The sequence below is a fragment of the Leptidea sinapis genome, chromosome 5 (genome assembly GCF_905404315.1).
Source record: "Leptidea sinapis chromosome 5, ilLepSina1.1, whole genome shotgun sequence".
Classification (NCBI taxonomy): Eukaryota; Metazoa; Arthropoda; class Insecta; order Lepidoptera; family Pieridae; genus Leptidea; species Leptidea sinapis.
In genome coordinates, this window is record NC_066269.1 from 9,347,484 (window position 1) to 9,361,019 (window position 13,536).

The 13,536-nt window shown below is 33.5% G+C and overlaps 1 protein-coding gene across 3 annotated transcripts in view; it reads left to right on the forward strand.

Annotated features, from left to right (window-relative positions):
* Nucleotides 1–2,046: 2,046 nt before the first annotated feature.
* The window catches only part of LOC126980172 (uncharacterized), a 36,747-nt gene continuing 25,257 nt past the window's right edge, over nt 2,047–13,536 (forward strand). The window contains exons 1-2 of one of the 3 annotated variants that reach the window (XM_050829761.1): nt 2,047–2,239; nt 8,711–8,880. In XM_050829761.1, coding sequence (XP_050685718.1) covers nt 2,194–2,239; nt 8,711–8,880 — 216 coding nt within the window. In that variant the 5' untranslated portion in view covers nt 2,047–2,193. Of the gene's footprint in view, nt 2,240–8,695; nt 8,881–13,536 lie in introns of those variants that run through there. The other 2 variants (XM_050829763.1, XM_050829762.1) reach the window with 2 other exon arrangements.

Sequence of the window (13,536 nt, forward strand, 5' to 3'; positions counted from 1 at the left end):
ATCGATCGTAGTGGAGATCTTTGGGGGAGGCCTTTGTCCAGCAGTGGACGTCTTCCGGCTGATGATGAATCAACTAATTATAGTACAATATTTGTTTGCAATACCTTCTTTTTAAGAGCGCGGAAATGGCGCGAAATCTTAATCGGCGTTGGCTATAATAGGAGTATGACATAATATCTACTCGTTGACACAATTTCAAAATTAGTCGTATTTGAAACTAAAAACATTAAAATAGAAAATTATAAAGTACACCTACATGAGATAGAGTGAAATACTCTATTTTAGAGTACGGTTGGCAGCCCTACGTGACACCTGACCAGTGGGAGGCTCCTTTGCACAGGACGCCGGCTAGATTATGGGTACCACAACGGCGCCTATTTTTGCCGTGAAGCAGTAATGTGAAAACATTGCTGTGTTTCGGTCGGAAGGGCGCCGTAGCTAGTGAAATTACTCGGCAAATGAGACATAACATCTTATGTCCCTAGGTGACGAGCGCAATTGTAGTGCCGCTCAGAATTTTTGGGTATTTCGAGAATCCTGAGCGGCACTGCATTGTAATGGGCATGCCGTATCAATTAACATCAGCTGAACGTCCTGCTCGTCTTGTCCCTTATTTTCATAAAAAAAACCTCGTTTTCCTTATTCAATTTAAAATTTCCAAAAAAAATCTGAATTCAAAGCTAGTTGAGAGGTGTGATGCTTGATTAAACCATTCTTCATAAAAATGGCTATAAAATTAGAAATTTAAAAAATATTTTTTATAATTTAAATAGTAGATCCAGTGATAGCGCACATAAACAAACCACCAAAAAAATTAAAAAGAAACCCGACTAAAAAAAATACTATTCCAAAACAATGGATAAAAAAGTAAAAAAATAATTGCGTATATTTATACTAATTGTAATGGGACCACAAGGGAAGCACCAGCATTCAAATAAAAAAAGAATTATCAAAATCGGTTCACCCAGTCAAAAGTTCAGAGGTAACAAATATAAAAAAACCGACGAATTGAGAAACTCCTCCTTTTTTGAAGTCGGTTAAAATAGTAATAAAGTAACTAACTATTTTTAAAATGACTTAGTACTTAGTAGTAGTTAGTTATGCTTTTGAGCGCTACGTCTATAAGGTAGGGGAACCTATTGTACCTAGGACTGTTTTTTAGATATCTATTTTTTTTTTGACGAATTGTACTCAAACCATTTTTTTTTGAAAGGTCAATTATTTGAGTTTTCACCGCCAAAATTTCAAAAATGTTTATTTAATACATACAAGTGTTTTAATAATTAAAACGAAAAAAGGGAATTAAGGCCAGTACTATGGTGTACCTAGGAATTGGGGGTAATTTATGGAAAATATGAGTATACTTAAATAAAACCGTTTAATTCGTTTAAATAACATAAATATTTAACAAAAAATAACTCATAAATTCTGAACAAAATCAAAATGATATTCATAGTTTCTTTTTTTTAATGAAACAAAGCTATTTTATTAGGAATATTATATTACGTGAATGTGAAATAATTAAAAAACTATTCTCCTGGCCAAAGTAGGTCCAACATCTAAATGTACCTTGGCCACTGACCAAGGTACAATTGATTGACAATGACCGAGACCAAGGTACTTATTCCGTAACTATTTAGGTAGGTACTCTTTTTCCCAAAAAACTTTGTAATGTCGATAAGACTAAACACCGGCTTAATGGCGGTGACTACATTCAAATTGAATAGTCAGTAGTGACTTACAGAATACACTAGGCAATAGAAATTAACCTCGCAAGAATTTTTGAAACCAGCCTAATGGCCTAGGTTCATATAGTGCCAAGGTACAACAGGTTCCCCTACTCCTGGAGAAAGGTCATACATCTACATCTAATTTTCTAATTAGATATACTACAAATTGCATCATCTAATAAGCACTTAAGCTAAGAAAACACTCATTTTAATGTTGATGTTTGTTTTGTGTAAATAAAACATCTCCGGTTGATCGTTAACTGGTTTTAGTTACCTATTCATTCATTTTAGTATGCAACACGAGTTAGTTGCGAACAGTCATTTGTGATTGAAACGAACATTATAAAACGTTGACAGAATTAATCGAAATAATCTTCGAAATGCGACGATTTTTTTATTAATATTTTAACATATATGGTGAGTTGTGATAATAAATTAAAACGATTTATTAACATCGTTAAGAATGGCTAAAATAAATTTCACAGTGAATGGAGAACGAATTTCTTTATGTGAGTATTATCTTTTAAATCTTACCTTAAAAAGTGCAATGACTTATGATTTCGTTTGCCGATGTAAAAGACTCTCTAAAGCGATCAAAAATGTGTTGACTTAAATGTGCCCAGTATTATTGTCTTGATTTTGACTTAAATGTGCCCAAGTTATATTAAATTATTATCTTGATTTTGACTTAAATGTGCCCAAGTTATATTAAATTATTATCTTGATTTTGACTTAAATGTTCGCAAGTTGTATTATTGTCTTGATTTTGACTTAAAAGTGCCCAAGTTATATTATTATCTTGATTTTGACTTAAATGTGCCCAAGTTATATTAAATTATTATCTTGATTTTGACTTAAATGTGCCCAAGTTATATTAAATTATTATCTTGATTTTGAATTAAATGTTCGCAAGTTGTATTATTGTCTTGATTTTGACTTAAAAGTGCCCAAGTTATATTATTATCTTGATTTTGACTTAAATGTGCCCAAGTTATATTAAATTATTATCTTGATTTTGACTTAAATGTTCGCAAGTTGTATTATTGTCTTGATTTTGACTTAAAAGTGTCCAAGTTGTATTAATGTCTTGATTATGACTTAAATGTCCCGAAGTTGTAATATCATCTTAACTTTTTACTATAAGAACTGAGTATCATTGTTGAATTGCTGTTATAGAATTGTTAGTTATAGTAAGCTGCATCCCTACTACTACTAATAAAGGTGAGTGTAAGTTTGTTACGCTTTCACACCTAAACCACTGAATCGATTTTGATGAAATTTATTACAGAGATAGACAAGACTTGGGAAAGGACATAGGCTATCTTTTATTACGAATTAAAGGCTTGGCGAGGTTGAAATAGGGGGTGGATGTTTGTGTGAAAGTTCGTCATTATCGAAGATAACACCATGAAATTTTGTATTTAGGCACTTGATAAGAAATAAATAAATATTAATTGCTCTATCATTTAAAATTTAGACCTGGGGATGAAAAGGGGGGGTGAAAGTTCTGTAGTTGGTAGCTTATAAAAATGCATTAACTACAGCAGTTTGTTGTGTATTATTTGCAAAGTGATTATATTAAAAAAATAAAAATGCTGCTAATAAAAAAGTTTTTAAGATATACATTATTTCTAATAGCTTTTAGGCTTTTTACTTTTATAGTAAGGTCTGGGCCGCTGTTCAGTCGGTCAGGGTTTTATTAAAAAAGGCTCTGCAGTAAAAGAATATTATCTAAACGATCAAACCAGCTAGCACCAGAATCTCGGAAGATTTTTATCGAAGAGGTCACCTAATGGGAAGTGATCACCCCACAACATACTCTTTTGTAACACCAGAGGAATTATAGGAGCGTTGCCGATCATATAAAGCGTTGAATAAACGTACATATATATTATAACACTAGAAATAAGGGATTGCTTGTAACTAATTCTAGTAGGCTTCATAAGATACATACATAATAGCTTTAAGGGTAAATGTATACACTTTTATAATAAAGTCCCAGCAACTGTTCAGGCATTATCTATAACTAAATTAAAATGTTTTATAAAAAAATGGCACTATCGTAAATCCTACTACTCCACAGCTGAATATCTAAGTGATCCGACAGCTTGGGACTAGATTATGATTATTTTATAGCAATAGCAATGACAGTACAATATTCTATATTTTATTAAAAAGAGCGCAAAAAAAGAATGCTGGGAGAGTTTCTTGCGCCGCTTCTACTCTCACAGAGCGCCACTTGTTTCCGAAGCGGTACTCGTATCTAGTTTACTAGAAATAACATCAAAAGGAATCAACTTTAAGAAAATAAATGCCTTTTTTGAATTCGAAAATTTAAAACATATGTTATGTGGTAAGCGAGGATCGAACCGTGGTGATAGTCAACGGTTCTACCTATTGCGATACCGACACTTTTTATTATATTTAATATGACTGATTATGCGTTAATCATTTAAAAGCAATTACACAATAGTAGGAATAACATAGTACAATAATTATTTTAGCGCAATAAAGACTAGTTTGGGAGTTTTTTTGCGCCGTTTTTTCTCCCACACCGCGTTATTCTTTTCGAAGCGATGACCGTAATATTTCATTTTTTTTGTCGCTCTTGCAACACCGAGAAATCACAGTTGGCGTACTTTTAGGAAATCGTCTATTATAATAGCATAGGTAAATTCTACTACATAATCCATTTTAAATTTATTTTAAGCAAAATTAAAGAACAATAGAAAATTAAATTACTTTATTTAATTTCAATAATTTTCTATAAATCTTGTGTTCTTTAACCATGAGTTAATTTCTATTGTATCATCATCTATGTAAGTATATAGTGTATAATTGTCATCAGAAAGAATTCCAAAGAAATCAAATTTTGATTTGTCTTACATACTTTTAGCTTTTACCCGCGACTACGCTCTCGTTGATAATATCCTCAAATAACTGTCTAATACCATGATATGAAAATATTTTATTTTCATAATTTTTGTCAGGCCATAATCTCATAGGCTATTCAAAATTCAATACAGTTTAAACAACCTTCATAAAATTTTGATTAATTTATGATTATTATCATTTATTATGATCGGCACTACAATTGCGCTCGTCACTTTGAGACATAAGTGTTAAGTCTCGTTTGCCCAGTAATTTCACTAGCTACGGCGCCCTTCAGACCGATACACAGTAATGTTTACACATTACTGCTTCACGGCAGAAATAGGCGCCGTTGTGGTACCCATAATCTAGCGGGCATCCTGTGCAAAGGAGCCTCCCACTGGTAAACATATTTGCCTAAACATTTGGTTCGCGAATAAATATTTTAGACGATCTTTTTTTGACACTCGGAAATAATTTTGTTTTCATTGATATAATCTGTCCGGTATGCTTTTCTGTCACTTGACAACGTGGCTATAAAATCCACACAAGCTGAAATGGTTGAATAGTCTAGAAGCGATATAATCTTTATAATATCAACTAGAATAGTTTGAAGTACCTATGTAATTGACAATTTTATTTGGATCAAAATGGATTAAACATAGATTTTACACTTTCGATATGTCAGTCACTTCGTTTTAAAAGAAAATTTACCTAAATTTAATTATATATTTTATATATATAAATTAAATATAGTTCCCAAAGTATTAAATGCTCTATCGATACACAAATAAAATTTGAAAAACAAAATTTTATGAACGATGCGGGACTCGAACGCACGACCTCTGGCGTTCCGTGCCAGAGTTCGAGTGACGTACCGTCATAAAATTGGGTTTGAGTCCCGCAACGTTCAAAAAATTTTGTGTTTCAAATTTTATCTTTGTATTAATCCTGGAATCACTTCCTCACGGGTTATCAGTTTAAAAACATAACAAATTGCTCTATTGATGCATGTGACTATCATGAGATCCAAGTCCAAGGTTTGTCGGTCATTAACCCTGTATCTAAATGTCGACAACACAGAATACATTAGCTAGCCTATACTGATTACGTGCTCTATGAGATAATCTTCTTCGCAGCTTCAAATCTTATATCTTTAAACGATCAATTCTTGTATATATATAATATGAATTTTAATGAAAATTTGTATACATGTAGTTTCGGGGGAAAAGAAATCGATCTAGCTAGATTTAAATTTTAAAAAATAAGTTTAGTTTTATCCGTGTTTTAATGTGAAAGTGCTACAATAACATACAAAGGTAAATTTCTTATATACAAGACTATAATAGCTCAGATGGGACATTGGGTGATCCGGAAAGCAGAGGACCCCGGTTCGAATCCATATGTCCTATTAGTTCTTGTTTTGTTCAAGTTTTGTACCTTCTTAAAAATCCGAGCGAGTCCGGATATTATATATCTAAAAGAAGGTACCTAAATAAAAATGTATGAAATATAATAAATAAGTTAGACCATATGTGTTTTTCGAGCAAACTAGAAGACGTAAGACAAGAAAGAAGAAGAAAGACAATTTTAATAAAATAACAAATAACCAAAACCTTTTCGTTACTCTCCTTTTTCATGGAACTTTCTCCCACTTTCTTCCACGTAGAACTAAACTATTAAAGAGCTTCCTTGTGCGGTGTTTCCGTGACGATATGACATGGATACCTCCAAAAAAGCACATACCAACCTAAAAGGCCAACAGCGCTCCTCTGGTGTTGCATGAGAATTTGGAAAAAACATCAGAAGACGCGTTGTTGTCCTCATCTTCCATGAGAAACGGTTTATAAATTGCTTAGGTAACAAAGGTAGGTTTTGAAGTCGGTTGGAATATTTTTTCGACTAGACACAAAACAATCTTGTTCGCCATAATAAGTTGCCGGATCTGATCGAATTTCAAATATTTATGTGTTTTCAAAGATGGCTTACACAGACAATTTTTATACATATAATATACATACATAGAAAAAACTAAATAAAGCATAATACCTTATTTGTAGTTAACAGGAAACCATTTGTAGATAACTCGAATAGACAATTAGTTATAGATTGGTACTCACTAGTAATTATTATCATGTTAATGTTTGCTGAACTTAAGTCGAATCCCAATTAACCTATTTGTAAAAGATGGACTGCAATGTGCGTGATACCTGCTTATTTTATTCATTTATTTTATTACGCACTTCAACAGAATACATATTAATACATTTGCAAATACATATAAACTTAACATTATTTATAATTCTAATATGCACATCTATAAAATAAATGCACAGCATTGACTAATAATAATTTAAAGTGTTTTAAAACAAAGTAAAAATTATTCGTGGATGCCTCGAAGGACGGTAAAAGATATTTTATCGAGTAGCTCCGTGAGAGAGCCGTGCTTGACAATGCAGTGCCGCTCAGGATTCTTGAGAAACACAGAGGGCAGGGCACATAGTTCGACGGAGAGATGGCCGTTAGGGCAGTAAAGTCCTCGAAGGGCGACCATGTACCGGAAGACGCAGTGTTGGTAGACCCCCCACAAGATGTACCGACGATCTGGTCAAGATCGCCGGAATACGTTGGAAGAGGGCAACGCAGGACCGATCGTCGTGGAAATCTTTTGGGAAGGCCTTTGTCCAGCAGTGAACGTCTTCCGGCTGATGATGATGATGATCAGGGATTGTAGTTTCCCATTGTTCCCAATCCATCCATGACTGTGCTTCAGGTGCTGATAGACTTGAGCATTCACTTATAATAAGCAATCTAGCAAAAATATAGTTCACGAAAAATGAATAGGAGCCTTTTTGCGAATATAGCGAAACGATCGTGAAATTGCTTCCATTATCATTATATATGGTACAATTATTGACAAGTATTCACATCCCTTTCTCTCCCGCTTCTCAGAATGAGACAAAATATGAAAGGATGCATCCAGCACACAGTAATAAATGAAAACTATAGAGACGCTCTTTTTTTAAAGACCTGAACGATGATTAGCAATATTGTATTTTGTGTACAGAAAGTCACTGGAGAGGGCTATACTCGGAGTTTTCCCTGCGACATCGAATCAGAAATGAGGAGATCCGTAGGAGAACGAAATTCACCGACAAAGCCCAGATGCATGTGAAACTGAAGTGGCAGTGAGCAGATAGCTAATAGCTCGAAGGACAGATGGTCATTGGGGCAGATAAGATCAAGATAAGATCCTCGAATGGCGACCACGTACCGGGAGACGTAGTGCTGGAAAGCCCCGCACAAGATGGACCGACGATCAATACTGCCGGAAAAGGTTGGATGAGGGCAGTGCAGGACCGATCGCCATGGCAATCTATGGGGTAGGCCTTTGTCCAGCATTGGACGTCTTCCGGCTGAGATGATGATGAGGAATTTAAAAAGAAAACTAAGTGTAAACTGCATTCCCTAAACTACGACTCTTCCGAAGCCTTGCTTAAAATAACCCATAAAGATTTTTCAAAACACACACACGTACACTCACACAAACACATTTATTTTTATGTATCCATTTATTTAAGGTAGTTATTTGATGATTCCACATTATTTATCTGTGGGAGGCTCCTCTGCACAGGATGCCGGCTAAATTATAAGTAGCACAACGGCGTCTTTTTCTGCCGAAGGGCGCCGTAGCTAGTGAAATTACTGGGCAAATGAGATTTAACATCTTATGTCTCAAGTAAGCGCAGTTGTAGTGCCATTCAGAATTTTTGGGGTTTTTCATAAATCCTGAGCGGCACTGCATTGTAATAGGCAGGGCGTGTCAATTACCATCAGCTGAACGTCCTGCTCGTCTCGTCTCTTATTTTCATAATAAAAAAAAACATTATTTTGATTCATATTCACATTTTCCGAATTTATGAAGTATTTACCATTCGGAAATCACTCCGTCTAAAGATAAACATATTTTAAAGAATTTTCTAAAAATACCCCAACAAAATTGAAACATTAAATGAAACCGTTTTTCGTATTCTCCTAAATAGTTCTTTTCATTTGCTATGCGTATTTGACTTGGTCTGACAAAACTTGAATATCTCTGTGGCTTCCAGCGGGTTTGGATGTCTCGCCAACGACCTCCCTGAACAGCTACCTTCGCAACCATTTAGGGATGCATGGCACCAAAGCCATGTGTCATGAAGGTGGCTGCGGCGCTTGTGTGGTCTCTGTAGCCGTCTCTCATCCTGGAACCAAGGAGAAGCAGGAGTTTGCTGTGAATTCTGTAAGATATCATTTTTAATAGTTTCATTATTTCAATTTTACAAATGGGAGACTCCATTGCATAGGATGCCGGCTAGATTATGGGTACCACAACAGTGCCTATTTCTGCCGTGAAGCAGTAATGTGTAAGCATTACTGTGTTTCGGTCTGGAGCGCGCCGTAGCTAGTGAAATTACTGGGCAATTAGACTTAACATCTTATGTCTCAAGGTGACGAGCGCAATTATCGTGCTGCTCAGAATTTTTAGGTTTTTCAAGTCCACTGAGCGGCACTGCATTGTAATGGGCAGGGCATTTGGATTACCATCTGCTGAAAGTCCTGCTCAACTCGTCCCTTATTGTCAAAAAAAAATTCTAATTGGAATACCAGATTCAGAGAAAAACAATTTTGAAAATACTCGGGAAAGGAAACAATATAATTTTAGTCCGAATAGTAGAATGTAAAAATGTAACTTAAATTATAAAATATATTTTTGTTTGATACAACCATGGCCCGTGTATGATCAGTCTCCTTTATGGATTTTCTAATGTCGTACAGTAATTAATGTAATACAAAAAGTTATTTTTTTACAATTCTGTCTATAAGCGGTTAAGATACGAAAGAAAGGATAAAAAATACAGTAGGTACTATTGAGAACTGCCTCCTGTTTTTGAAGTAGTCTGATAAAAGGTTAATTAACATTAATAATCCGGTGTAAATACACATTGATTACTAACAAGACGTACTTAAAACAATAATCCTATACAAGTGGGCAGTGATACTTCACAATAACGTAATAACAGCTGACAATAACGATTAGACAAGCTCATTAGCAAGTCATAACTGGTTTTAGGTGGTTTGTTGGGTTGTGGTACAAGTTATGAACGTGTTATTTTTTCTGTCTTTATATAAAAAAAAACTACGTTTAAAAAAACCGACTTCAAAAACTGAAAATTATCAAATAACCAATAATTTAATGCACCACTTATGCAAACCATTACCTTTAATATTAATAAAATACTATTATTTATATGTGCTACCTATTGAAGGGTTTTAAGTCGGTGCCAAGCCCGAAGCAAAATAATACTTAATATTATAAACATCTTACTTACTGTAAATATTAATGTCTGCGTCCGCGCGTGTCAGTCCGCTTGGGTTGTTCTGTTCTAGACGAAGTTATCCCGCTCAATGCCACGCGTGGTAAGTGTAGGTACCTACTAATACATTTGGCTTGGCACCGACTTCAAAGATATCAATATGTAGCACATACAAATAATAGTATTTTATTAATATTAAAGGTAAAGGTGTGCATAAGAGGTATTATACATATTAAATTTTAAGTTATTTGATTAATATTAATAATAATATAATATAAACAACCTTACGACACGTACCGATAAGTTTTCTGTTTTCGAATTCATTTGTTATTATTCGACGCTTTCTATGGTCGGTGACGCTTTTTTGATTGCTGTATTGTTTCAAGATAATATGGGCCTCGGTGATCATATACCACGCTTGTTTGTTGTAGTCGGAATTTTGAATTGAAATTGTTACAACGGATTTACAAATTAAAACAACATAATTAATAATTATACTAATCAAATAATTGTTCAGTCTTATTTTGGAAACTTAAATATCTATGTCATTCGTTCCAGCTCTGAATCATTTCATCTCAGAAAAAAACAACAAAGTATATGTCGATGACCGACTGAGAGATAACAGTACCGATTTGATCGTTAGCTTTATAATTAAATGACGATTTAAATATCTGTCTAATCGAATCATATTATAAAACTAAGGCTCTTCACACACGGCAGCTATAATTATAAAGTTGTATAATTAAAGCACAATACATCTCATTACATCATTCCATAGAAATCAACAGAAGACCACACACGACATCTATAATGTAAGGTACATTTTCACATCTTCATCTTAAGATACAGAGCGATACGAAAATCCAAATGTTTTGAGTTTTCTTTTGTGTTAATTCCGCCAAGACTCATTTCTCTCGTAATAAAGTTTAGTGCATGTTGACTTGCCAAACTCTATTTGGCGAGTCAACATGTCCTGAGGATGCCTCGTGTAGAGGCGAAACACGTGTCGAATTGTTTAAAGTTTATTGTTTAATTGGCTGAATTAACACTTAAGAAAACTCAAAACATTTCGATAATTATGAATTTCCGCAAAGTAAAGCTACTTCAATAAATTTTGAAAAACAACAACAATCTTGAAAATCTCAATACAAAGACGGGTCAAATACAATGAAATGAAGGCAAAGATTAATTATATTACCTGTTATGTTTCCTATACATTAAGATAACTTAAAGCGTTGTATCCCGAAATGTAATGTACACTAATATACATTATAGCTGTCGTGTGTGGAGCCCTTAACCTATCGCTTCCGAATTCAATGGTGTAATTTTTTTTGTGTGGTTAAAAGAAGTTGTATTTCATTTTCTAAAACAAAATTAGCCTAATTTACTCCTATCAGCTGTGTAGTAAAAATAATCACAATTTATTATTTGTTTGTTTGGTTACAATGTTATATCGTACAATATTTAATTATTATTAGCCTGAGGGAGGTCCCTCCTTTTCCAATATGTGGTATCATTAAGAATGTCATTTAAATTATAGTAACTTTGAGCACATAAACGTTTTAATAATTCTTTTGAATTTCGTAATATATTTGTTTTGGTCATTTTCTGAGATCTTGTTGTAAAAACATATATCGCCCAACAAGACTTACTAACACGACTAATCCGAGTAGTAGGCATAATAGGCTTCTTGATTGAATGAATACAAATCACAATTTTTATCTTGAATTCAGTAATATTTATTGTAATATACATTTATATAGGTACTACTACAAATAACACTTATGAATGTCAAATCATTTTTTTTCCTTATTAAAGGTTGAGCTAACGAGAAGAAGTAGCAAGAAACTCATTGACACTCTTTTAAATCAAGATTTACGTTTACATCATTTTACAAATCATTTCAATTACAATATAATATGTAATGTGATGCAACAAAACATACTCTAACGTCAAACAGTCAATGCCTTACACGAGTAAGTCAAAAAAATTTGTGTAATGTCATCGGTCATCGATAAATCAAAAAAAATTTGAACGAAATCTAGCCGTTTAAAGTGCGTCAAAATCGCGCCCAAAGAAGTCGGTTACAAACATACAGGTGAAGCTAATATAAAGCGTATAAAAGACGTGTGGCACTCGGGGACTGCCGCGGCAAAGATATTGCATAGCATTGTTTATCAACTTATGCAATTATAATTATTTATTCATTCTTCTTTGATAATAATTCACGTTTTTTCTTTGATACTAATTCAAGTTACATTTTTTGAGCTTGGTGAACCGATAAGAAAACATTTTTTCTTTTATTGAATAAATGAGAAGTTACTTAATATCTTTTAAAATATTTTTATTATCATACAATACATGTAGGTTATTCAGGAATTTTTATCATTGAAACTATAGGTTTATGGTAACTGAAATAAGAAACATAAATTTGAGACTTGATATCCTCTAAATATAGACAAGAAAATACCGCGTCAATGGTGGTCCCATATTTTGTTGTGGATTCTTGTAGCAGTTAGCTACAAGAAAAAATTGTGTTATTAATAATTACATTAATAAACAGTCTACCTACATAGGTTTTTCGTATTTATGAATCAGTTACTGGGTTATCTGGTCATTAGGCTTGGCTAGAGGTCCTAGGTCTATGTGTTGAATTTAAATAGACATCTATCAGTGAATTTTACTTCATACTTAAACAGGCTTAGGACTGTCTACGGTGTCTTCGCTCAAAATAGTCCCATTTAGCAGCAAAATGTCGTCGTTCCGCCATAATTATAATAAAAGCTTTTTCTATAGTTATTTGAATATTTTGAAGTTTTTGTACACTGTGATCACAAGTTACTAACACTTATCAACTAGAAATAAGAATTAAATTTAATAACCCAAAATGTACCTAACAACCAAAAATCAAAAAATATTTCCGAACCAATAATGTTCGACTCGACTTGTCACGGCACGGCTATGCAAAAATTATGAAAATTAAGACTAATTGAGATTTGAATAGTGAACACAGAAAAAAAATATTCGTTTTAATTTCAGAATGTAGGTACTTATATCACTTAACATCGTGGCAACCCCTTGCCAGACATCCTTAATGGTCACGAAATTATAATTTTAACGTGATTTTTAATAATATTCTGAAGGTAATACCGAAAATTATTTTATTTTGCAACAAGAAAATTGAATGTTGTGTGTAATGTACGTTAGTGTAGTAAACTTTATTAGATGGCGTTGAACCATAGACACTGAATCTAGGTTGAAAATTTAAAAATAAATAGTTTTAGATTGTGCGACATCTAGTGTCACTTTTCTATTCGTTCAACTATTTCGTATGTCCAAATCAAACGTTGAATCTATCGAGTGTAATAAAACATAACATAGATGGCTCTGATCACGGAACACTAGGGGGTGTTAGATTTTATTTTCGTTACGGAATTTTCTTGATTCGGTCGCCGCGCTCAAAGCCCGCGATAAAAGCTATGCAATAGCTTAAAAGAACTCAATGTAAATCAATACAAAACAAAAGTTATTGAGTACAGTAGCTCCATCATCCACACACACCGTACATAAGTAAAGGTATT